A 27234-nucleotide genomic window follows, 5' to 3' on the forward strand; every position below is an offset into this window, starting at 1 on the left:
AATGGTCCTTCTAAAGCCAGCACCAGTATCTCCTTTTGAACCACCAGACTTGGACCCGAATCTGTGCATGGGGGAGTCTGGACTCCTGAACTGAAAGCCCTGTGGCTGAATTGCCGATTTTAGTCAGGCCACATCTGCTGGTGGGTTGAGGAGGGTAATGGAAATCTAACCAGAGATGAGCCACAACTGCAGGGAGAGAAGATTTTTGTTTATTTTTTCAGGGAGTTCAGCATCTCAATCTTGTTTTAGGGAGATCTGTGATCTCAAACTAGGTACTAGACTTCTTAACAAAAAGACCACAGTTAGTGAGGATCCACAACTTCTCCTCCTCCACCATAACCCTCAGCGCTGGCTCTCCTCAGGGATGTGTGTTGGGCCCCCTCCTGTTTACTCTGCTCACGTATGATTGTGCAGCTACCCATCCAGGCTGTCACATTGTAAAGTTTGCAGATGATACAGCGGTGGTGGAATGCATCACAAACAATGGTGGGTCCAGCTGCGGGCAAGAAGTGGAACATCTGGAGAGCTGGTGCAAAGAGAATAACCTTCGCATCAATGTGAAGAGGACAGAGGAGGTGATTGTGGACTTCAGGGGGAACAGAAACATCTACACCCCCCTGAACATGGGGTATCTGCAGTGGAGGTGGTCTCCGGCTGCGGGTACTTGGGTGTACACATGGGTGACAACCTCAGCTGAGCAACACCATCACCAGCCTGATCAAGAGAGCTCATCAGAGACTCTACTTCCTCAGGCAGCTGATACGGGCTGGTCTGGGGGGCTCAGTCCTTGCCTCCTTCTGCAGGTGTGCAGTGGAGAGCATCCTGTGCTCCAGCATCAATGTGTGGCATGGAGGCTGCACAGCTGCGAAAAGAAGGGCTTTGCGGAGAGTGGTGGGGGCTGCATGGGGGACTGTCGGGGTCGGCCTCCCCGCCGTCACAAACATCTGCACCTCTAGATGCAGGAAGAGGGCTGCCTGCATCATGGGGAACCTCACTCACCCAGCACACACACTTTTTGCCCCACTCCCCTCAGGAAGGAGGTTGAGGAGCATTGAGTATAGAACCACTAGACTTGAGAACAGCTTCCACCCTGAGGCTGTTAGACTCATGAATCTCTAACCAGAATAATCACTGTGAAAAATCACATCATGTTGCTGCTGATCTGTTTCAATGTTGATGTGTTCATGCGTGCACATCCGCTCACACAGACTCATGTTCAGGTTTGTGCTGATGTTCAATGTTTTTATGTTATTAGTGCTTAGTGTATATTTAGTTGATGCTTTTCTTAGTTCATATCTTAGATGTTATTACTGTTTTTCTTATACATTTTATTGTTGGATGTAACTGGGACCCTGTGTACATAATTTCACTCCACCACATGTACCACATGAGGTGCGAATGACAATAACGAATCTCTGACTCTGACTCAAAGAACAAGCCATGAGGGTTTTCAGTACAGCATTGAAGAAGAATTGCAAGAATTGAACCAAGGAGCCAGTTTCCTTTGATTGATTACTTTCTTTTTCATTTGAGCAATTTTATCAAGTGAAGTTTGCATTGAAGTTGTAAGATGATCAACTAGATGATCTAAGTCACTGTTCTCTGATGCATTACTCTGCAAGACAGGAAAACATTGATGGAAGAGATTGTTTAAATTTGGTTACAGCGTTTTCTGAGAAGCACCTGCTGAGATGAAATTTACTCTCAGTGACTGTGTAGTCATTTAATGTAAACTCAAAGGTTATTAAAAAATGGTTGGAAAGAATAGGATTTTGAGGAACTATTACCAAGTCCTTAATCTCTATGCCATAGGTCAGAACTAAGTCAAGAGTGTGATGATAAGAATGAGTAGATGTGCAGATGTTTTGGGTAAAACCAAATGACTATTAAATTATTAAAGGCTATGCTTAAGCTATCACTTTCAACATCTACATGAATATTGAAATCACCCATGATGATTTTATCAGTATTTAATAATAAGTCAATTAATAATTCTGAGAATTCAGACAAAAACTGAGTAAGCGCCTGGTGGACGATATATAACAACTAATAAAAGTGGCTTTTCTGATTTCCATTTTGGATGAGAAAGACTGAGGGACAGTGATTCAAAAGAATCATAACTAATAACTGGTTTGGCATTAATCAATAATCCTGACTGAAAAATAGAAGCTACTCCTCCACCTCGGCCAATTGTTCTAGGAACATGAAAATTTAAATAATTAACAGGAGTGGATTCATTTATACTAACAAAATCCTCCTGTTGTAGCCAAGTTTCTGTCAAACAGAATAAATCAATATGATGATCAGTTATCAGTTCATTAACCAACAGGGATTTAGAGGAAAGAGATCTGATGTTCAATAATCCACATTTAATGATTTTATGATTTTGCTCTGGTAAAGTAACTGTTTATTTTAATCAGATTTTTATGGTTTGTATTTTTAGAGCTGATTTTTGGTTTATTTAATTTGAGCCGTGGGCGAGTTGACACTGTTTCAATGGGGGTGTGGGTGGGTAACAGAGGAGAAGCAGCAGAGAGGTGTGGAGGACTACAACTCTGCTTCCTGGACTGGACCCTGGGTTGTCAATAATTTGGGGGATAAACAAAATCAGCCATATTTCTAGAAAGAAGAGCGGCTCCGTCCAAAGTGGGATGGATACCATCTCTCCGCATCAGACCAGGTTTTCCCCAAAAAGAACTCCAGTTATCTATGTAGCCCACGTCTTTGTCAGAACACCACCTGGATACCCAGCCGTTAAACGACGACATACGACTAAACATGTCATCGCTGGTCAGGTTGGAGAGGGGGCCGGAGAAAACTACGGAGACCGACATGGTTTTAAAGTCACACACCGAAGCAACATTAATATTAGTGACTTCCGATTGGCGTAACCAGGTGTCATTACCGCCGACGTAAATAACAATCTTACTTTATTTAGCCTTAGCCTTAGTCAGCAGTTTCAAATAAGATTCTATGTCGCCTGCTCTGGCCCCCAGAATGCATTTAACCAGGGCCACTGGAGTCCCTAAAGCCACGTTTCAGACTATGGGGCTTCCAATAACCAGGGTCTGGCGTGTCACTGAGCGAGGAAAATCGATTAGAAACGTGAACAGGTCGGTGGTGAACTGGTGGCTTAGCCTTAGCACTATGCTTGCTCCGGACCATCACCCAGCTGGCCTGGGGTCCCAGCTGCTCGGGGTCTGTTGGAGCTAGCCTCTGTGGTTCCGCGCTGTCTAAGGGGACCTGGCTAGCAACTGGTTTTTCTACAGTGCAGAGCTGAGCTTCTAGTTCAGCCAGCCTCTTCTCCAAAACTACCATAAGACTACATTTGTTACATGTTATCACTAAAGGAGGCAGAGGAGTAACTAAACATCTGACACACAGAGCAAGTGAGAACAGAGGAAGCAGGGAGAGAAGAGCAGCCATGCTAAGCTAATGCTAGCAGGAGCTAGCAGATCCCAATACACCAATAAAAACCGAGAAGTGTTGAAAGATAAAAGGTGTTTTAAGCACTATCCAACAGTAGAAAAACAACTGTACTAAGTGTGTTTTTTTGTGAACTAGAATGAAAAACTGTGCAAAAGACAGCTCAATCCGGAAAACAAGAGATGACTCGAGCAAACAATTCACTGAGCTACCAACAGACAAACAGGAAGTGACACAATACATCTCACCACGAACGTGCAACAGTGTTGCCAGGTGAGAAATGTAGGATTATTGTACTAGAGACATAAAATTATCGTATTTTGAGGGAAATTATTGTACACCCGTCATAACCAAAATAACAAATCTATTGATGCACTATAGTAGTGATGAGTCTGCTTCCAGACTGACTCTGCTTCTTCTTTTTTTCTTTTTTCTTTTCCTCACTCATGGGCGCAGCGGACTATTCAGCCAATCATGGCCGTTGTTCTGAGGCAAATGCATACACGTCACTCGTACGTAACATTTAGAAAAGCACGATTGGCTGGAATTTCCAGCCAGTCGTGCATCTGTTTGCAGACACATATGCCTTCAAGGTTCACAAAAAAATTCCAACAGACAGTTGCAACAGGCTGATGTCAACTGATGACAACCACACATTCACGGAATAGTCAAATTATCATATATTTGGCCTTTTTTGGAATTATTGATCGTACATCGTACAGAGGGCAAAATTGTCGTACAAATACGACAATCATCGTACACCTGGCAACACTGACATGCAATGTCACCTGTACTGTCACTTTAAGAGCGCTTTGTTATGACGTCAGTACTATGCATTCGGCTCTCAGTTGAGAAGACGTAGGAAGAGGTCTTGGTTAAGCTCACGTTTTATTAAATATATAACATGAACGTAAGCACATGCATTTGTGAATGTTTACATGTGTTAAAACACACAGAGGAGTCATTTTTTCTGACAACACAAGTACATTTTTCCTAGTTTAGAGCAGACATTGTTATTATTACTATTGGTGAAAGTCGGGAATACTTTCAGAAGCAGTTGGCACTGTCTAAAAGCTCCACTGACATCAGACAAGACTTTGAAAGAGCAGGTAGGGATTTGCACAGAGCCACAGAAGCATCTTTTGAGTGTTCCCTTTTAATTGCTAAGGCTAAAAAGCCACACAATATTAGAGAACAACTTCTGAAACCCGCTTGCCTGAAAAGTGCAAAAATCAGCTGCATGATAGGATCAGGAAGATATCTTGACTAAACTAGAATTTTTACCTTTTTAAGACTGTTTTTGAGATTACTCTGTTGTTGTTTTTTAAAGAAAAGTTATTTGAGTAATTCTCAAAACAGTGCTCTTGTAGTTGTTATTATTGTTGTACAACTACCAGTTTATACCTTTTACAAATAAAAGTTTGTAACTATTCACTTTATTTTTTTATTGACTTTATTCTATATTTACTTATATAACTACTGTTGTAATATTACTTATAATATTACTTGTAACATTTACTTTATTTTTTATCACTTGATAAAGAGATTAATCTGAAAGAGTCTTTTGGGAGAGGGGAGTAGCGAGGGACTGGGTGTGCTCAGATTGGCTAGGAAGTAAGAAGGGGGGTCTTTGAGGAAAATAGGTTGGGAACCACTGGTTTAGACATTAAATACAGGAAAAAAAAGCAGCCACATGGGGACTTACCAATATAACTGTTGTGTTATAAGGAACAATCTTGAACTGGAAGGAAGTTTAGAGAACTTAATGGGATCCAAGTTTAGATTAAGAAATGAGTGGGTCAGTGAAGTCTGACACTGTTAAACTATATAACATATATGCAGTCTTATTGTAAAGTTTGCAGACAATACAGAAGTGGTTAGATGTATCACCAACAGTGATGAGTCTGGCTACAGACAGGAGGTGGAACACCAGAGCTGGTGCGGGAAGAACAACCTTCACATCAATGTGAAAAAGATGAAGGAAATGATTGTGGATTTCAGACGAAGCAACCCCCCCCCCCCCCCCCCCCCCCCCCCCAACACCCCGCACATAGGATGATCTGCGGTGGAATTGGTCTCCAGTTATAGGTACTTGGGTGTACGCCTGAGTAATAACCACACCTGAGGCAACAACGCCACCAGCCTGACCAAGAAAGCTCATCAGAGACTCTACTTCCTCAGACAGCTAAGACGATCTGGACTGGGAAGCTCAGTCCTCACCTCCTTCTACAGGTGTGCAGTGGAGAGCATCCTGTGCTCCAGCATCAACGTGTGGCATGGAGGCTGCACAGCTGCAGAAAGAAAAGCTTTGCAGAGAGTGGTGAAGGCTGCACAGAAGACTGTTGGAGTCAGTCTCCCCACCATCACAGACATTTACACCTTCAGATGCAGGAAGAGAGCCACCTGCATCATGAAGGACCCCACTCACTCAGCACACACTTTTTGCCCCGCTCCCCTCAGACAGGAGGTTGAGGAGCATTAAGTGTAGAACCACTAGACCAGGGTTATTCCGCTAAACCGCTCAGTGGGCCACAGTTACTGAAGGCCAACAGTTCAGGGGCCGGACATCCAGGGTTAAAGTCATTATGTAAATAAACCAAGTATTACAATGATCTGTTACCTTTTCAATTTGTTTAATTTGTTGTATTGAATCAATGTAATAAACAGAACCCAAATATGTAATTCAAATAAATTACATTAAAAAAATTTGCTTGCAAGAAAAGTATCAATATTATGCAAAACAATATTAAATACAAAAATGACACATTATGCCTCCTATTTAACACAAATATTATTCTGACGTCTCTGACGGGGCAGCACGGTGACGCAACTGGAAGAGCTGCTGCCTCTCAGTGAGCAGGTCCCTGGTCCAAATCCCGGTCCAGGGGCCTTTCTGGGTGGAGTTTGCATGTTCTCTCCGTGCATGCGTGGGTTTTCTCCGGGTGCTCCGGTTTCCTCCCACAGATCAAAAACATGCATGTTAGACTGATTGGTAACTCTAAATTGTCTCTAGGTGTGAGTGAGAGAGTGAATGGTTGTTTGTCTTGTTTTTCTCTATGTGTCTCTGTGATGGACTTGCGACCCATCCAGGGTGTACCCCGCCCCTCGCACAGTGATTGCTGGACATGTGCACCAGCGACCCCCGTGACCCAAAAATGGAAGAAGCGGGTAAAAGATAATGGATGGATGGATGGATGGATCTCTGATTTGACAAATCTTTACACTATTTAATTTTCATTTATCTTGTTTTGATGCTACAGGGGAGAAATGCAGTTGTGATCTGCCTAATTTAAGTGCAGTGTTTCTCCTACCATTACACATGGAAGGTGCACTGCCCGGTCAACAGAACCAAACGCCTGTCTACCAGACTGAACCAAACTGCCTCCGTGAATTTTTTTCACGTCAATTTTAAAGAAACTCGTATTCATCTCTATCATAGGCATCTCCAAAGTTATGTTTAAAATATATTTTTTATTGAGGTTAACTTTTACATTATCAGCACTTCGCCTTTGGTCTAATTGTTAATTTAACGTTTAAACAGTTTAAAGTTAATTTCTCAGTCAGTTTTATCTTAATTTTGCAGGATTCCTGAAAGAAAAGCTGGAATCAGATTATGATTCTCTAAAAATTGCCAAATCTCCAGTTTTATTTAATATTTTTTATCTTTCTGAATTTCCATATGTGATAACAGCTTCTTTTTTTTATAGCTTTTTTACTAGAAAGACAAATGAGCAATTGAATTTAGGCAGTCATTTTATTCTCTGCTCTGAATCACAGTCTCTCTTTGTCACCTCGCCACCCACCCAGAGATAATTCAATAACCTCTGTAAATGAGCTCTGTGGGTACGTGCGTGTGTGTTTGTGCTATAATGTTGTGTGCATTCACACCCACATGCACTGCCTTAGACGTCATTTTCAGGACAATCAAGGGTCATAATAATGATCATTACGCCAATTATTAAATTTAAAAGACATGACTCATACAGGGATTGTGTGTCTCTGTTGTGTGTACAGTGTGCGTGTGTGTGTTCATGGCCCCATGTTAAACTCACTCCAGTCTGCCATTTCTCACCTCTCAACCTCTGGATTGGCTACAAAGGGAGCAGATGTTTTTTTCATTCAACCTTTATTTATACAGGTTAGTCCCATTGAGCCTCGGGGGCTCATTTACAAGAGAGTCCTGAATGTGTGTATGTGTACTGTGTATGTACTGTGTAATACTAATGTGTATGTTTACTTTGTGTTGTGAAGAACTCCAGCTCTCTTTCATGAACTGAAGGACCACAGAACTATTATGTGACTGTGTGTGTGTGTGCATGTGTGTGTGTCTGCTCACAGCATGCGGCTGGCATCAACAACAATAACAAAGCAGACATTTAGTGTGACTTAACAGAGGGCTGTTGCATATTAAGCTGTAAATTCTGTGAGTTGGGAGTTGGGGCACAGATGAAGTGATCAAGTCCGACAGCTTGCCGAGCTGTGATTGTCACTGATCCCCCCCTCCTCTGTCCTCGGGACAAACAGTGCCATCTGCCACAGGCAATGCCAGCTTGGCAGTCCCATCCCAGCCTGAACCAGAGGGGGCAGAAGAGCTCCAAACAGTTCAGTGTAGGATACAAGGTCTCTGTGTGAGTGTAATCTGAATCTGAGTGTACTCTTGAGGGAAACTGAATGTTTTATTTATTTTTTACAAGTTCTTGGGGGTTTGTTCATGAACCGTGTGAATCAGAGCTGATTTCTCATTTTTAACTGGTTCCAGGACTTCAAGATATGACAACCATTTATATTCTGTCCTTTAACAGATCCTCCAACACCACCATGCAGTTCATGAGATCTCCTATATTGCCAAGGACATCACAGACCACAGAGCCTTCGGCTACGTCTGTGGGAAGGAGGGGAATCATCGCTTTGTGGCCATCAAAACTGCACAGTCGGTTAGTACACGGTTGTCTGTACACTATAGTGCCTACAAGTGAAATGAAAAATGTTTTGAAGTTGAAAGAAAGTCATAAAAGTTGAAAAAAAATCACACAAATTTTAAATGACAAAAGATTAAAAAACGTACTCTCCAGCATTTTCCATGATCACCTGGAAAAATGTAATGCCGTCTGTGACAAACAAACAAAGGATCCCACACAAAGTAGTAAATTGTTAGGGTATGAGTATGGATACCTTGTAGGTGACATGGTTTGCTGCGATGCAATTAATTGTGAAAACTGAGCAAAAACTAAGATAGGCGTTTCATTCTTCACCTTTCCAAAGACAAGTAAGTTTGACTGTTTTGGCTACTTAAGCACCAGCGTAAAAATTATAACCCAGAGTGGGCTGAGACATGTTCACCTATTTTCAGCAACTTGAAAAACTGTCCCAAATTGCCCACACATTCAGTGGAATGTACACTGTGGAAATGAAAAAAGGCATTGAAATCAGCAAAAAAAGACAGAACTAAGTGAAAAAGACAGTACATAATATTTAAGAGTCCCTCCTCATAAAATAATAAATAATAAAGTGCTATGTGTTGTCATCATTGTATGTTCCATACAATAGCGAAATTAGTTCTCTGCATTTAACCCATTGCACCTGGATACACCCAGGTGGAGCAGTGGGCAGCTATGTAGGTGCCCAGGGAGCAATTGGGGATTGGGTGTCTTGCACGGAGACACCACAACATGTGGGAATGGCTGGGGATCTAACCTGAGGCTTTCAGGTCCCTGGTCAGCTGCCCTTCCTGTACCCCATCTCACCCCCCATATATCCTGTGAGCATACATATACATACTCATGTATACTGTGTCAATAATATTATGCTATTAGCAACAATCTGCTACTAATTTATATGTAGCAGTGCCTTTATGGTCTAATAATAGAAATACAGACTTTTACACAGCAAAGTTGCCAAATTCTACTTTCAAATGACAAGAATGGAGAGAAAATCAGTTCTCACCAACCCATGTTACCAATCTGATCGTTGGACTCAGTCATGGAGATGTGCATGATCAGAATCCACATATGACAAAGTTCTCATTTGATTCCTGAGATCCAGCTGTTGGTTCAGGTTCATAATGGTGTAGTTGAATATCTATTAGACCCACAACATGCTCTGACTTTTCTTTGAATTTGACCAATTCTTTTGCCTCCATTATCATTGATAAACAATGTGATCCTTGCTCTTTGTTCTATTTTTTGTTTTTTAATTAAATTCGGTTCAGTTTATTTCTATAGCTCCGAGTCTCAACGGAAGTCGTCTCAAGGCATTGTGCAAAAAAACAGTCACACACATTAAAAGCCAATTAGTAAGTTATCTATCTAAGAAAGCCAGTAGGTTGCACTGAATCTGCACTTTATCACAATCTCCCATCCTGAGCAAGCAAAAAGGCAACAGTGAAAAGGAAACACTCTTTTAACAGGAAGAAACCTCCATCAGAACCAAGCTCAGGGCGAGTGGCCACCTGCTTCGACCAGTTGAGGTTTGAGAGGAATAGGAAGGAGAAACAAACACAGAATGACAGGTCCAGGTGTACTTTCTATAGGAGGAAAGACAAAAAACACATGTTGAGATAGAAATAATTACAAAGTACAAATACAAAAAGGTAGAGTAGAGCAACTAAAGACAGCAGCAGAGTGAGGCAATGTGGTCAGTTTGTCATGCTGCTTTCTAAGCCTATAGTAGCATTTACTAAGGGATGCCTCAGGAAACCCAAGTCAACCTATAGAATTTGTCAAAAAGGAAAGTCTTAAAACTAGGGATGGGGTCTATCCGATCCAGTATCGGTATCGACCTCCGATACCAGCATAATTTACGCATCGGATTTTCCGATACACCTGCCGATATTTCCGATCCACAATGCATGTTGGCTTCAAACTATGGAATGGATTTCCTTAACTGTGGCGTGTCTCATGAACCCAGAGTAATAAGACCCGCCTCACATTCAGGAAATCCAGTTCATAGTTTGCAGCCAGCTACAACGTGAGGACTGAGTTAGCAGTACTGTGGCTAACAGCTAACAAACTTTTCATCTAAACATGTCCGCTGTGTGAAAGTATTTTACACTAAACACCACAAAGCAATGCAGCAACGTGCAATGTCTGCAGAGCCATAGCACCACATTAAACAGTGGTAAAGTTAGTTTTACGATGGACATTCGAGCTCCATGGCTTCAGCGGGGCGCTGCTCTTTGCTCAACCCGGGGCGGCCAACTCGACCTTGGCCAGCCGTGTCCAATCTGCCCCGCTCAGTCTGCCCGTCTCTGAGGAGGGACAGACTGAGCGTGGCTGCCCCAAATCAGGCTGCCTGCTTCGGACTGAACAAGAAGAAGACGTCGCTGAAACCACGGAGCTCAAATGTTTTACAGAGAAGTTGCTAAACTTCATCATGATTCATGACCAACCACTATCAGTTGTAGAAAATGAAGGATTTCACAGCTTGATACTTGCAGTCAAGATACAGTTCACCCTCCAGGAGATATTTATCAGTACAACAGTAAACAATCATAAAAAACATATGATTTGAAAATTATATTAAAAACAAAAACAGCTACATTATAAAGTGATGTAAAATACTAAAAACAGGAACATGTCTGTTGGTTTATGTCATGAACTTAGCAGATGTTTGAAGCCATTTAACATTTTATTTAATTCATTTATTCATTCATTTAAAAGAAACAATAAAAAAATCATCAAAAAGAAAACACTGAATGAAAAGAGTGCAGAAAGAAGAAGAAAAAATCTTATATCTGCCCCTTATTTAAAAATATATAAAATAACTTTAAACAATCACTTAAATTAATCACTTTAATATCCACTTTAAAGCTAGGAATTAAAAAAAAAAAAAAACATGTTTTGTGTTAGAATTTAATTTTAACTTTAAAACTTATTCAACATTAATAAAACTTACCTCAAGTTGCCTTTTTGGACATGCATCATATATTTGTACAAATTGTACTTGAGAGCAGATTATTACAGCCTCATATAAAATCAATGATGATCATGATATCGGAACTGGATCGGTATCGGCCGATATTCAGACTTAGGTATCGGGATCGGATCGGAAGTAAAAAAAAGTGGATCGGTGCATCCCTACTAAAAACTGGACAATGTGTCAGCCTCACAGACAGAAACTGGAAGTTGTTTCCACAAGAGAGGAGCCTGATAACTGAAAGATCTTCCTCACATTCTGCTTTTGGAAACTAAGGACTACAAGTAAACCTGCAGCCTAATAGTGAAGTGCTCTGTTAGGGAAATATGGAACAATATATAATTTCATTTCCCTTCTTTTTTTTTCCCTCAAACTTTATTTATAACCAAGGTACAGTACAAACAAACATCTGAACAAAACAATATTGTCCAAAAACGCTAAAAACAAGTCATTCAATTTTTACATCGAGGAGGTGGGCCAATGGAATGTATTATGAAAATATTTAAAAGAAAAACATCAGAACTCGTTATTTTTATATTTTATTTCATATTGATGATTCAGAGCAGAGCAGTTACCATTTTACCTGATGTAGATCACTTTTTCAATTACCCGTTTGTAGAAACCATTTGATTCTTACTGAATCAACAAGCTATCAGCTACTCCAAGCAAGCTCAAGACAAAATGAATTGCTGTTGTCTTAAAGCAGCCCTAATCTAAAAAATATATATAATTAAAAGAAGCAACAACAGATAGCAGCAAAAGTGCTAGCAGTAGCACTTTTGCTGCAGCTTGTGGCATTTGCAGCAGGAATATCTTGATATTTCTGCCAGTATAATCAAGATGTGCTAACCTGACAGCAAGGCAAAGGTTCACAACATCAACTGTATCCACTGCTATGGATTATTTTAGACTGGAGTTGTTTGAAGACAGAGTGGGAGGTTGCAAATGGGGCCAAAACCATTTTTAATTTGAACACTTTATGTTCAGCGTCACACTATCTCAGAGAAATCTTGCATGGGGTTAGAATACCTACCACAGATTTGAAAGCACGTTCATCCGTAAAGACGGTGTTTGTCTGAAAATGTGATGTTTTCTTGTTATCTTACAGATAAGTAGGTGGTATAAAGTAAGTGTTGTTGCTACTCTCTGAGGGAGACATACAGATTTGCAGATTGTCGGAGCTATGTGAAATTATAATTATGATTGAAAGTACACCCTCTCCAGCAATCAGTTCTTGAGTGTTTTGTTTCATTCTAAAGTAAAAACACCAACAACATTAATGGCGAGCCAGCTAGCAAATCTACTTTACAATCTTAATTATGGTAACAGCAGAAACTTTGGCCAGAGTTAGCTGTCAGCTCATCACTTTAATCCAAATTAAAGTATTTCTCCAAACTGAAGCCATATAAAGAGTGATTTACAATAAGTAAGACATTAATTATTCAATATCTTTCTAAAATATCACTTTATCCTTTTAACAATTGTATGTGTAATACATGTTTGACCAACACTTTGTGTGAAGGTTAGTGTATGATTCATTAAGGTATTGTTTACGAGCACAAACCTCTTGACCTTTAGATAAAGAATATGAATGTCAGCTTGTGTTGTAAATCAAAACAGATTAACTGTTGCAGCCTTTGGTTTTGTGTATGAGAAAGTGTTTTAAGTTTGACCTGCAGCAACATACTTTACACGATAGTGAGTACCTCTCTGTTCACTGATATGATTGTTGCTGCTGTTGTGTGTGTTTGTGTGTGACTTGTTGTATCTGGATCCAGCTGGCTTGCTCTGTAGCCATATTGATTTCCTATATTGAGTTTGTGAAGGTTTGAGTGTGTGTCACCAGCTCTAATGGCATATCCATCCTCCTAACTCCACGAACCATGGCTCTGTGATTTACACAACCATACACACACACACTCTCACACTCACACAGAACCAGAATGTAATCACAAAAGCACGTCGTACTTGGATTCTAAATCTTTTGCTTTTCAAATGCTGCCCAGGCTAACAATGTATCACAAAACTGTTTTCCTTTCTCTACAAAGCTGCCATTTACCTGAGGTGTGCTCATAGAAAGGCCATATTTATACTTTAATGATTTTTTTAGCATTTGAACTGGCCATCATTAGCACTCAGACAGTTAGTTGTGAAGCAAACAGTGAAGTTTGAAGAAACTTGAAGCTTATTACTAAGACTATAATTAGAAAGTGTCCACTTCGATGTGAATTAACAAAGTGTCTTTGCCATCCGTCCATTATTTTCTGCTTGTTCCGAAAGTGAGTTGTGGGGGCAGCAGCTTGAGCAGGAGGCTCAGACATTTGCTTTTCCGAGAGGATTTCAAGGTGTCCCCAAGCCAGCCAAGAGACAGTCTCTCCAGCATGTCCTGGGTTTCCCCAGGGCCTCCTTCCAGTTGGCCAAGCCCAGAACATTTCACCAGGAGGGGGTCCAGGTGACATCCTTACCAGATGCCCAAATTAACTCAAGTGACTCCTCTCAAAGTGGAGGAGCAGCGACTTTACGTCTAGTTGGAACATATATTTTACATATATGGATATTTATTTGAGTTTGTTAATGATATAGTTAGATCAGAAGAATCTGGGTTTGACTGTTAGAGGGAAGTGGTACCTTGTAAAAACACACAGACAACCATATAGTGCAAAAATAGTGAATTGTATTATATTATATTTACAAAAATCTATATATACACAGACAAGTACTTGAAAGGTTCCAAAAACATGAAATCCCCACAATTGTTTTTGCTTAGCCAAGAAATAAAGAGTTCACAGTTCAACTCCTTGATGGGAGTAAGATGGATAGTTGGAAAGGATCCAAGTCAGTTCACTTCAGTCCAGAAGGAGAATGTGGATGTGGATATGGCTTAAACACCTCCTACCAGACTGGAAGGAGTTGAGGGGATTCAACAGTTCTCCTGGTTCATTGTAGGGTAACTCGCCATTCTGGTCAGCTCGACAACAGACACGATCCGGAATCAGAATCAACATCAGGAACCTGGCCTGTATAAAGCAGACCATTTAATAAATAGCCCTGGGTTTTATCAACATCAAAATCATTTCATAAATATAATCGATACATGTACATGTTTTTTCATCTTTACTATAGTAAATAAGTTTAGATTATAAATAGAATTAAACTCATTTGAGTACTCGTCGATATTCATTAACATTAGATTTCTTAATATTTCACATTAGCACAAAATAGCATTTCACCATTCAATGTACCTTCCAGTTAAATGCTTCAAGGTGACGTCAAAAGAATATTCAATTAAAGTTTGTTAGCATTAGCACTGAACTAACACAGAGTGCAAACAATTACCTGGAGGCTAGCACTAGCATGCCAGCTCCAGAAAACGAACAAACACTCACCAGTTCCCACGGTTAAAACACGTGATCAGTGGAAGGTTTCTGTCCCACAAATACAAGTCTAAGAGTTGAGAGGCATTTGAGTCAGATGTGGCAAACATAGCATTAGATAGAGTCTTACAAACAACTTGAAGCCTACCTGCAGCAGCAGCTGTAAAGCCTCTCCCACCTAGCCTGATGAGCACCAGCTGACTTAATGAGACACTGATGGTTGCAAACTACTACCAGTCAGGTGATAATGAAACCACACAAGAACAAACACATTCAATGGCATTTGTTCTTGCTTGTTTTCCTTTTATTTAAGAAAATCAAGGAAAGGAGGACTTTTTCCAAATAAAAATTTGAAATTAATGACATAATTGTGGGCGGCTGTGGCTGAGTGGTTAGAGCAGTCGTCCTCCAATGCAAGAGTTGGGGGTTCGAATCCACTAGCAGTCACATGCCGAAGTGTCCCTGGGCAAGACACTGAACCCCTCGTTGCCTCCGATGTGTGTCCCATCAGTGTATGAATGTGATCTAAAGCTCTGATTAGTCTCTTTAGAATGATTTGTTCAATTAGCTTTGTATAGATCTAGTAGAGTGCTGTATGAATGTGATAAAGCTCTGATTATAGATCTAGTAAAGTGCTGTATGAATGGGTAAATGAGGACACAGATTGTAGTGTGAAGCGCTTTGAGTATCTCGATAAGATAGAAAGGTGCTATATACGTACAGTCCATTTACCATAATTGAATTATGTAAGAAAATTAATTCTTGGAAACCTAATTTCAACCACAAAAAAAAAAAAAAATGTAAGGAAAAATATACTATCAGTAATAATTAAAGAAGTTATTCTAATAGAAATAGAAAAAAATACCCTGGTTACATAGTCTTTCCTAGATAACTGAACTTCTCACCCTACTGCTAAGAGAGAGTCCATCTACCCTGCAGAGAAAACTAATTTTGACTGTTTTAATACAAGATCTAATTATTTCAGCCACTACCCAGTGTTCACGACCATGGGTGAGGTAGGAACTTAGACTAACAGAGTTTTGCAGCTCTTCTCCTTTTTTGCCACAACAGGCCAGCACATACTGTGAAAGCTGCACAAATAATTGTCCAAACAACTTGAAGTCTTGCCTTTTCACGTTGTCATGAAAAGCAATTTTTAAAACCTTTCAGAAAAGGCCAGTTTAGGGTTTCAGTTATCCAGATGACCTGAATGAACTTTGTTGGATTTCTTTACCTGGATTATTGAGCATGAACTTTGATGCCTCGAAACACTTTGGCTGAGTTGCCTGGGAGGAGTCAATGGGAGAGAGGACAGCCCCCAGAAACCATCTCATCACCAGCAAACTGGTTGGTCCACAGTAGGAGTGTACTGCTTGGTAGGAAAAACAGTTTGTATGTGACTCCTCAGATTGATGAAGCCCTTTGGATGGAGGGCAAAACATCTCTCAAAAAAAAAGGTAGATTAACACAATTTATATTGTGCGTTTTTATTAAGTTTTCTTTGTGATTTGTTAAACTGCATCAAAGCCTCTTCTAATCAGGCAGTGTCAACTGAGAGCGGTACTGACATCCTAGTAAAGTGTTTTCTTAAGACTTAAAGTGACGGTACAGATTTTAGTTTTTAACATAATACGTTAAAGAAAACTCTTAAAACATAACTAAAATGAGGGTTCTTCAGTGTTAATCAGGATGTGGTGAAATTTCAAACATTATAATTAAAAATAAAAGCATATTTTCTAAAGTTGTTACACAGACAAATGGATATTTTTACAACCTTTAACCTCTGAGCAGACAAAGTATGCGACCCCCCCCCCCCGTGCTCTCAAGTGCCCCCCCCCAACATCTACAGACCCTTTCCAAAAAATTAGAATATCATGGAAAAGTTGTTTAATTTTCACAATTTCATTCAAAAAGTTAATCTTTAATAAATGATAGATTCAGGGCCCACAATTTAAATGATTTCAAGTATTTATTTGTTTATTTTTACATAATTTGGGCTTCCAACTCATGAAACCCAAGAAAACAGGAATTCAAAAAATGTGAATACTGTGGAGAAATCAGCCCAAATTTTGCAGACCATGAATGTTTTAAACTGAGTGTGACACACTAATCATCTACTAAACTCAAAGCACCTGCACAGGTTTCCCCAGGTGTCATTAAATTGCTTCAGTTTGGTTCAATTGTCTCAGTTTGGTTCAATATGGGGAAGAGTTCAGACATAACTGGCCAGAAGACCATCACTGATACCCTCCATAGGATGGGTGAGCCACAAAAGTTCATAGCTAAGGAGGCTGGTTGTTCACAGAGTGCTGTGTCCAAGCATATCAATGGAAAGTATAGTGGAAGGGCAAAATGTGGCAGGAGAAGATGCACCAGCAAAAGTAGTGTGGGCTGATTTCTCCACAGTATTTTATTTTTTTTTAAATCCTGTTTTCGTGGGTTTCATGAGCTGAAAGCCCAAATTATGTAAAAATAAAGAAATAAATACTTGAAATCATTTAAATTGTGGGCCTTGAATCTATCATCTATTAAAGATTAACTTTTTGAATGGAATTATGGAAGTTAAACAACTTTTCCATGATATTCTTATTTTTTGGAAATGGTTTGTACAAAGTATATATGTGCACCAAATGTCCATGATGAAGTTTATGTAAGCACTCGAAATGTGAACTAGTCAAACAGATTCACAGATACCATCCATCCATCCATTATCTTCTGCTTTTTCCGAAGTCAGGTCGCGGGGGCAGCAGCTTGAGCATGGAGGCCCAGACATCTCTTTTCACAGCCATTACTTCTAGCTCTTCTGTAGATATCCCAAGGCGTTCCCAGGCCAACCGAGAGACATAGTCTGTCCAGCATGTTCTGGGTCTTCCCCGGGGTCTCCTCCCAGTCAGACATGCCCGAAGCACCTCCCTAGGGAGGCGCCCAGGGAGCATCTGTACAGATGCCTGAACCACCTCAACTGGTTCCTCTCAATGTGGAGGAGCAGCGGTTCTACGCTGAGTCTCTCCTGATAACTGAACTTCTCGCCCTGTCTCTAAGGGAGAGTCCAGCCACCCTGCAGAGGAAACTCATTTCAACCGCCTGTATCTGCAATCTCATTCTTTCGGTCACTACCCATTGTGACTATAGGTTTATAGATAGATTCAGATACTTCGATACATAATCATTTATCAAACTGATATTGATATCAGCATATCAGCATCGTAAAGAGTGAGAAGTCCTGAAGCAAAAACATTATAGAGCATTTTATTAAACAAGGTTATAAAAGTGCTCTATAGTATAACAGACCTTCTGATATTTATGTTATTGTTTAACTGCCGTGTATTTTCTGAACAGACAAAGATGTCACTTTGTTCTTTTGTAATTGTTCCCAACACTTAAGATAATTTTATCTCAGATCAAAAGAAAAAAACATACTAAAAAAGTGGGTAAATACCAAAGGCACAATTGATTTCATAGGTCTCAAAGCCTTAAAGAGGTAGTTCAAATCTTTAAAGTGGTGTTCTGCCATACTGTCTCTTAACATACTGCGTCACTCAGCATCACAGCTTCAATCAAACAGTTGGTTGTGGAAACACAAATCTGTGTCTTCTACCTTTTGGCACATTTTTGACAAGCGCAGTAGGTATGTTTTAAAAGCCTTAGACAGAAACACTAATAAATAGGATTAAAAAATATATTGAACATCTAATTTTCACCAAGAAATTACTAAACTCTAAAGTAAACAAATGTGACTATCCATCCATCCATCCATTATCTTTACCCGTTTATTCCATTTTGGGTCACGGGGGTCGCTGGTGCCCATGTCCAGCAATCACTGTGCGAGAGGTGGGGTACACCCTGGACATGTCGCAAGTCCATCACAGGGCCACATAGAGACAAACGAGACAAACAACCATTCACTCTCTCACTCACACCTAGGGACAATTTAGAGTTACCAATCAGCCTAACATGCATGTTTTTGGTCTGTGGGAGGAAACCGGAGTACCCGGAGAAAACCCACGCATGCACGGAGAGAACATGCAAACTCCACCCAGAAAGGCCCCTGGACCGGGGTTTGAACCAGGGACCTGTTCGCTGAGAGGCAGCAGCTCTACCAGTTGCGCCACCGTGCTGCCCAACAAATGTGACTAAGATAATTAATTTTAAAAAGCCAGAATTTGTTAAAAAAAATAATAAATCCAACAGCTTGTCTTGATCTACCAAAGACGTTCCCTTTTCTGTTTGTGTACATAAGATGAATTCAGGTTTCTGTAATAAATAAGTGTGACAGACAGTAAAAATAAGTGATGCATCGTGTCTGTTCTTGGTCGCTCTCATGAACTGAAAATGTTTTCTACCCAAGCTGGGTCTCCTCGACTTTCTTCAAAGTTGGCAGATGTGCTGTTTTATTCTACTAGCACTGATGTGCCTTGTATTGTCAAATGTAAAGCGGATTTGAATTTGAAAGAGTGACAATATCTTTCACTGTTGGCTCAGCTGGAGAGAAAGATTACCCCAGCGTGTCTGTCTGTCATATGCAATAGAGCTGAGAACATCTTGCAGAAAGTCGGCGCTGAAATAGAACTGCTTTATGCAAAGTAGTTTTCTGTCTATGAACTCTGTGTGCACTGCATAACTCCAGTCAATAATTGATTAGGTGTGAAACACTGCTCTATAAGACTCTTTGCAACAGTGCTGTGACAGTGGTTATATGTTATGTGTAAATGGTTTGTTGCTGTTTGCTCCCTTGATGGTGCGAAGGAAGACTGGAGGCTGGAATCTGTTCACTGTTGCTGTCCGAACCCGATCCAGAGGAGGAATTCAGCTTGAATTATGGCAACAATAAAACTGCAGAACACCATTGCCTGTTTGTGTGCTGGTGAGCTTTAACCTGGTTTTCACATCCTGAGTTCTGACGGTGATATTTATTTACCGCAGTCTGAAGCTTCCATATCCTGAGCTGTGTGTCACTGTGGTGCTGAAAACAATCAATTCAAAGGGCATGTTAACTATAGTGAAAGACTTTGAACAAACTGATTGCACTGTTTGTATTTTCATGCTAGTATTCAGGGGTAATTTTTGCAAAGGTCTATGCTTGGTCAGACAAGAAAATCATCAGTAGTAATATTCCATTGTCTGATTTTCAAAGTCCAAAGTTGTGTCTAACCAGCAGATCAAACATCAGCTATGGTTTTAAGTTAAGTCAGACCAAATACAACTTTTTTTTTCTTTCGGCTGCTCCCTTCTTCAGGGGTTGCCACAGCAAACTAGCTCACATGAAGTCTTGGTGATTGTTTTTACACTGGAAGTCCTTCCTGACTCAACCACAGACCACTGAGCTACCACAGCCCTCTGTGTGGAGAAGAATTGCTATCTAGGGTGCCCAGGGGAGCAGATGGTGGGGTTAAAGGCCTTGCTTAAGGGCCCAGAGTGGGTCAAATGAGGGTGGAGGCAGGCGTGGGTGTTTCACATTTCCCACCCACATTTTGATGTTGTCAATTCGGTGAGTTGAACCAGCAACCTTCCGATCACAGGTCCACCTTCTCTAGCCTCTGCGCAACCACTCCCCCCAGATCAAATATATTACATTGTTATAATATGACATCACGAGTCACTGCTTTGCAAAATGACACTGTTGTTGGGCCAATAGTCCTCTTTCAGTGCAGGGTGGGATATAATGAAGCTGAACTGTTGCTCAAACTGAACCTGATGAAGTGGTTTTGCCTCCAACCTTTGGTTCAGAAAGAGCTGCTGATGTGCCAGTAATCAGTGTGGCTGACACGATATGAATCATCAAAATGTGTAGTCTTGAATCTGTATGAATAACCATAATTATGCTTTAATTTTTAATGGCCAAACTGACCAAAAAGCTCCTCGTCAGCATGACTTTTTATAACCCACTACTGAAGACAAAAAACATATGTTTGCCTGTTTCTATGTATGTGTTCTTTTGTCGTGGTCTTAGCAAAATCTCTTATGAAACTCTGAATTGATTTTAATGACACTTTCAGAAAGTAATCACATGGTTGATATTTATTACAAATTAAATGTGCAAATGTGAAAGGTGGCTCAAAGACTCAAAGACAGTTACCGGTATTACCCACAAGCTGTCGGATTACTGAACTCTTGATAATAATACTGAACAACTGACAATAACATTACACCAAGCCACTTCTGTGACACCTAATATGTTTCTTGCTGCTACACTATGTGGCTGTATCATGTATGCATGTATGTCATATATCATGTATGTCCCTACCTTACCATCATAATTCAATGCATCTCAATGTTACTCACTGCCTGTCGTGAGGGGCTGGTGCTGGTAAACACAGTGGTGCAGGCACACAGTTGAGGACTCAGGAGAATAATTGAATAAAGTATTTATTTACAAAAAAGGCTGACATGGCAGCAAAACTTACATGGAGTAACAAGGAGTTCACAGGGAGCAGACCAGGACATCATCAGCAGAATGATAACAATTCCAGGACACAGGGAAGACAAACACACAGGCTTAAATACAGACACTAACGAGAACTAACACATAAAACCTATGAGCTTCACAGGTGTGGGGAATTGAAGCAATGAGACACACAAGGGAGCAGGACAGAGACACAACACAAGATGGAGCCAGACACTAGGAAAACACAAACTCTACAAAGACAGAGGCTGAGGATCACAAGGACACATGTCATAAACACAACACAATATGGGTCCAGACACCAGGAAACGCCAACCACAACCCCTACACTACCTGTGCAATAACCTGTCACACAACCTGTGTAGTTCTGAATATGTTAGTTATGTGTGATATATATCATGTACATTTAATCTTATGTGTGAAACTTACCGGTGAAATGCATATTTATACTAATTCATCCTACTTGCAACGTTATATTCTACCACGTTGTTTACTATATTTCTTTTGAACATTCTAAATATTATATTTCTGTTTCACTTTTTGGTACTTTATGTTGAACCCTTATTGCATGCTTTAGTATTTCTTGTTCAAAATCAACAAAATCCATGCTCAATAATCCAGGTATAAAATCCAACAATTTTCAGTCAGGTCATCTGGCACGCTCCCTCCTTCGGTTCTGGATGGAAGGTGAAACATTTCAGCACAAAAAAGAAATTGGCCAGATGACCTGACTGAAAATTGTTGGATTGTATACCTGGATTATTGAGCATGGTCTTTGTTGGTTTTGAACCAGTTTGACATGACTGTCAACGAGGGAGAGGGTCTGCACCGGAGGAGGGGGCATGCCAAAGACACCATTTAGCACCACTGGTCTTAACTTGCATATGACAAATCAACAACATAACATGGTGGGCAAAATGCATTCTTCAATAGCTAACTTTATTTTATTATATGTTGTACATCTTTATCAAGCAAGAAACAGCCCATAAGTCTGTCACCGATTACAGTAAACAGTCACTGATGTTTTATGTGAGTTCTGATGAGTTCTGTTAGCATGTGTTTAATAATGTGGGTAATGTGTTCTTGCCACCCCAGGCTGAGCCTGTGATTCTGGACCTGCGGGACTTGTTCCAGCTCATTTATGAGATAAAACAGAGAGAAGAGATGGAGAAAAAGGCCCAAAAGGACAAGCAGTGTGAGCAGGCGGTCTACCAGGTACATTTAACAACTCTCCCTTGTTGTTGTGGTCAAGTTTATTGTCAGAGTTTCAGGTGAGGCTTGAAAATTTATCAAAGAACGAGCATCCTTTTGTAGGTTTCATCAGCGGCACAATAGTTTTCCTTTTTGATGTTCTGCCTTTACCACACTTTCTGTTTAATTTCTTTTATTTATCTCTCTCTCTCTCTCTCTCTTTCCTTATGATGAATGCAAAATGATTATCTGAATGCTGGGAAGTCTTTTCGCTGCTTTCTGCCTACCGATTCCACTTCGTTGGCTTTAACTCTCCACCTCTTACCTCTCTCCTGTCTTCTCCACTCTTCTCTCCTCCCGGTTTGATTTCTCCCCCTCCTTTCTGCCGGCACTCAACAGACAATACTGGAGGAGGATCTGGAGGACCCGGTGTACCAGGTAACTCCCTAACCAATCACATCACCGCTGTCACCTGCTTGCTTCTCTCTGTGTGCACTGTGGGGAGACAGCTCGTGTTTGGGTACGGTGTGGAAGTTGTGCATTTTGTTCATACTGCAGGTGTTTGAAGAGACATCATGTAGGAAACATCTGTATAAGCATGGCAGTTAGCGCATGTATGAACTGAAAGTTTCTGACTATTTTAGGGTTTTTCTCGCTGCATTGATTCTCCTCCTCTGAGTTCTGTCCTTTGACTTTTATTGACAATGCTGTTTACCAATCACCTCTAAGATTTCACCACTTTTCTCTCAGTTTCTTCACGATCCAATGTTCCTCCTACTTCTTTTGTTTCCTCTGCTCCCTCTGCTGCTGTAGTACATTGTGTTTGAGGCGGGGCACGAACCCATCCGTGACCAATCAGAAGAGAGCATTTATCAGGTACTCGCAAGCTTACCTTGTTCGCTTGGGTCTTTTGTTTTTTAGCTGTCACTAAAAGTGTTTAAATTTCAAAGATTCAATCTTACTGTTCAATCTGTGCGAATTACATTACCTTCTTTATATAATTAATAAACTATTGCCAGAATACAAAATGAATTGCTTGTTTTTAATGCATAAAATGAGGACAGAAAAGAGTGCAAAAATCTGCAGAAAAAAAAATCTTCAAACCAACTCTTTCCTGAGGGCCAATTCAGCTACAGCTTAGTCTGAGAAAATGATTTGCTCCCCTTAGAGACAGTGTTAGACCTCCAAGGGATGTGTGTGTGTGTGTGTTGGAGGGGGTTACACGTGTATGGGCTGCAGTGGTTATTCCTGGCCCTATCAGAAGGCAGACCCTTCCTCATTTTTGCACCTCCTTTTCACTTTTTCCTGAGGAAATGAAAGAAAGCAGGGAGGTCAGGGGAGAAAGATTAATCGTTTAATCTTTAAATAAAATGGATTGAAAACAAAGAGGGGTGGGGGGAACACATATAAGCAAATCCCAACACACAGGAAATGTGAGATCCAGCCAGTCCCTTCAGCCGCAGAGCTGAAGTATGAATAAAGATGGCAGCTTCTGGAAATGAATGTGAAAGTCAAGGCATCGGAAGAACAAAAAAAAGATGAATGCCCACATTTGTCATGAGCTTTATTGATCTCTCAGTCTGATTTGCTAAATGCAGAACTGTATTTCAAACTTTCAAAAGACAATAAACAAAATGAGTGTCATGATGCACGCGTGCACGCAGCTATCATATCTTCCAATCACATGCAGTCAATACTATCTGTCTGTGTGACATAGTAATATTACATGTCTACATATGTGACATTCTGAGTTATTGCACGTCTGCGGGTGTGATCAGCAGCACAGATAAGGCCTTTATTAACCTGGTAGATGAGCTTTCACTTGACTGATTTTAATCCTGATCATCCCAACCAGAAACAAAAGTGACTGATACTGTTCCTGAAAGGTGCAGGGATTAGGGTTGGCCACCGGTATGTCGCAATGCTGAGAAGGTGATGTGAAATGACTTATTGCTTATTGATCCAGAGGTAACAGGCTCTCTTGGCTGTTTTCTGAATCTGTTGGTCGATTGTATAGGTTCCCACCAGTCAGCAGAAGGAAGGTGTCTATGACGTTCCAAAGCGACACCCAGTGAGTGACCGTGTGTTTGCTCGTGTCTGACCAGTGACTTCAGCCTGCCTCCCCCTCTCAGACAAACCTCTCAGCTGTATCCCCCAACACTCACACGTAAAGAACTTCCTTCTCAGGTTTAAAGAGAAGCTCTAAATTTAATCCTGCTTAATGCATCTTCCACACAGAATAAGTGATTTTCCTCCTGAGAGGTTTGCTGGGATCCAGTGCCTTGTGCAATGTGCTGTGCCTGGTGTAGTGCTCGTGCTGCAGCCAGCGGTGGCTGGTGCCTTCCTCCCGGTGCTTCGCGGTGCTTGCTTTTTATGGTTAACTGGAATAGTGTGTGCTTGAATGTGTGCCGTGTCAGTTTGCTCAGTCAAGCATGTTTGGCTGTGGTGAAACAGTTAAAAACGTGTGTCTGACATTCCACTGAACTCATGCAGTGTCTTGCATTTAAACGACATAGATGACTACAAATGTGCATGGCATTATTTTTGTCTGTATTTGTAGTTGTTATGTATATTTTGTTTCTAAAGTCTATTGTTTTTTGCAATATAGTAAGTGCATATGTGTTAAATTTTGAAAAGCTTCCTACAAACTGTCTGCCTATATAATTAAAGATGACCTTCACCAGTGTCAGGCGGCACTATATCTCATCTGCTCTTTATCTGCCTATAAAGCTGATATATATGTTGCTGCTTGATTAAATCCTCACTACAACAGGCTGCAGTGGATTGTTCGAAAGTGGATGGCTGGATGTGTGTGTTTCACCTCCTTCCTTGCAGCTATAGTCAGCTTTATCCCTCGTTTTGACCCAGAGCTCACCGCGTCTCTTCATATTTCTCAAGAGTGGGTTTGTTTTCTCATAACTACTAAACCTCAAACCCTCCTCCTGCTGGTAACAATCTCATCTGTGAGTTTTGATCAAATCAGCCTCACAGTTTTCTTTCTGCTCATTATTCCCAGATTTGATAAGAAGTTTACAGACACCCCAGTATTTTTGTTCTTTCCTCACCCAGCTCCCAACACATGCTGATTTTTGGATTGTTTTTTGTGTCAGTAGGTGTCTGAATGTGACCAAACCAACACTTCTCTCTTGTTGTGTGACCAATTGGCCCAGATGTTCATTAGGGTTTTGATGCTGGTTGGAGGTTCAGATCTTTTTATGCCTTGCAGCCAGACAGAAGGAGGAACTGTGAACAGGAGTGATACAAATGGATTATAAGTATATGACGTTTAGAATTTAAAATAAACCCATTCTTAGAGGCCATCAAGCTGCGGTGGTGCTTGACAATCTTTGTGGCCGCTTTGTCAAGTGGAGCGACATCTCCTCTTCATTCTTGAATAAAAAACACTTCTCATGTTGAATGAAGACGGTTGTTGCAGATTTGGAATGATAAGGTTCATTAAAGTTTCCATGTCACATTTTGCACAGCAAATATTTTAAAATAAGGACCAGTTTACATTTCTGTTTGGTTTTATCAAACAACAAGGCATTAAAAGGAGAAATATATGGCATCAGTCCAGCCACAGAAAGAAATTACAGTAATTCCTTGCAACTTCGTGGTTCGTTTTTCGCAGACTTGCTCTATCGTGGTTTTTCAAAGTAAGACTGGACATGACACACAAGTGGCTGATTGATGGATGAGCCGCACGATCAGCATGGAATTTTTATTTAAAATTAATTGTTTTAAATTATTTAGCACCTGCTGAACCTGTGTGCAGTCCACACTGCAGGAGAAACTTCCTGCAGCGTGTGATCTCTGCAGCGGAGAAGAGGTTTTTCACTTATCGCAGCGTGTCAGGGTACGGATCTGCCTTGATAAATGAGGGACTACTGTAAATGGTAAATAACAAAGTGTTTTATGAGATTATATTGAAACTGTTTTTATTGATCCTTTTATTTAAAAAATCACTTGTGAAAAATAATCTGCTGCTTGTACTTGCACCAATGTAGGATTTTATTTAATTATGAACTATTTTACCTTATAGCCATATTTATTTCCTTACTCATTTGTTAATTCTGACTCATATAAAATAACTGTACGTCTTCTGCTACTGATTAACACCACCTCCCAAGGAGGCAGACAGCACTTTGAGAACTGGTTGAACAAATATGTAGATTTTAATTACTAAATAAAAAGGGTGTCATGTCAGCAAAATAAAATACCAAAGAGAAAACAAAGAGAGCACAGAAGGAGGTAGAGCTAATAGTGTTACAGGTTGAAAGAATGATAATTGAAAGAAAACTGGAAGCTGGGAAAAAGGATTACAAGCGGTAACGGCTGAGAATAATGAGCATGAAGAGCAGGTGTGAATGGTTAAATGCAGACAAGAATGAATGAGGGGCAACAATGACTGATGGTACAAGGAGACGCTGGGAAACTAAAGGCAAGGAATTAAAAAAATAAAACAAGAAATACATGCTAACATTTAAATACAACAAAATAAAGCAAACACATAAAGAACAGATTTTAACAATGTCAGGTTCAAGGTTCTTTATTGTCATTCGCATCATGTGTGGTACATGAGTTGGAATGAAAACAAACAAACAAACAAAACAAACAAACAAAAACTTTTTTTTTTAAAGGGAGTGGGGGCGCAGAGGTTAGAGAAGGTGGGCCTGTAATCAGAAGGTCGCCGGTTCAACTCCCCAGACCGACAACATCAAAATGTGGGTGGGAAAGGTGAAACACCCACACCTGCCTCCACCCTCATTTGCCCCACCCTGGACCTTTGAGTAAGGCCCTTGATCCCCACCATTTGCTCCTCCAGACATCTTAGATAGCAGTGATCTGTGGTTGCGTCAGGAAGGACATCCAACGTCAAATATATATATATACATATATACATATGTATATATATACACACATACA

General features: G+C 40.5%; 1 protein-coding gene across 3 annotated transcripts in view; it reads left to right on the forward strand.

Annotated features, from left to right (window-relative positions):
• Positions 1–27234, forward strand: part of dab1a (DAB adaptor protein 1a) — an 88988-nt gene that overhangs the window by 44166 nt on the left and 17588 nt on the right. For all 3 annotated transcript variants that reach the window (XM_037698217.1, XM_037698218.1, XM_037698216.1), the window contains exons 4-8: positions 8229–8360; positions 22213–22332; positions 22708–22746; positions 23122–23184; positions 24326–24379. In XM_037698217.1, the coding sequence (XP_037554145.1) occupies positions 8229–8360; positions 22213–22332; positions 22708–22746; positions 23122–23184; positions 24326–24379 (408 nt within the window). The remainder of the gene's footprint in view (positions 1–8228; positions 8361–22212; positions 22333–22707; positions 22747–23121; positions 23185–24325; positions 24380–27234) is intronic.

The sequence above is a fragment of the Nematolebias whitei genome, chromosome 3 (genome assembly GCF_014905685.2).
Source record: "Nematolebias whitei isolate Nwh7 chromosome 3, NemWhi1, whole genome shotgun sequence".
In the NCBI taxonomy this organism is placed as follows: domain Eukaryota; kingdom Metazoa; phylum Chordata; class Actinopteri; order Cyprinodontiformes; family Rivulidae; genus Nematolebias; species Nematolebias whitei.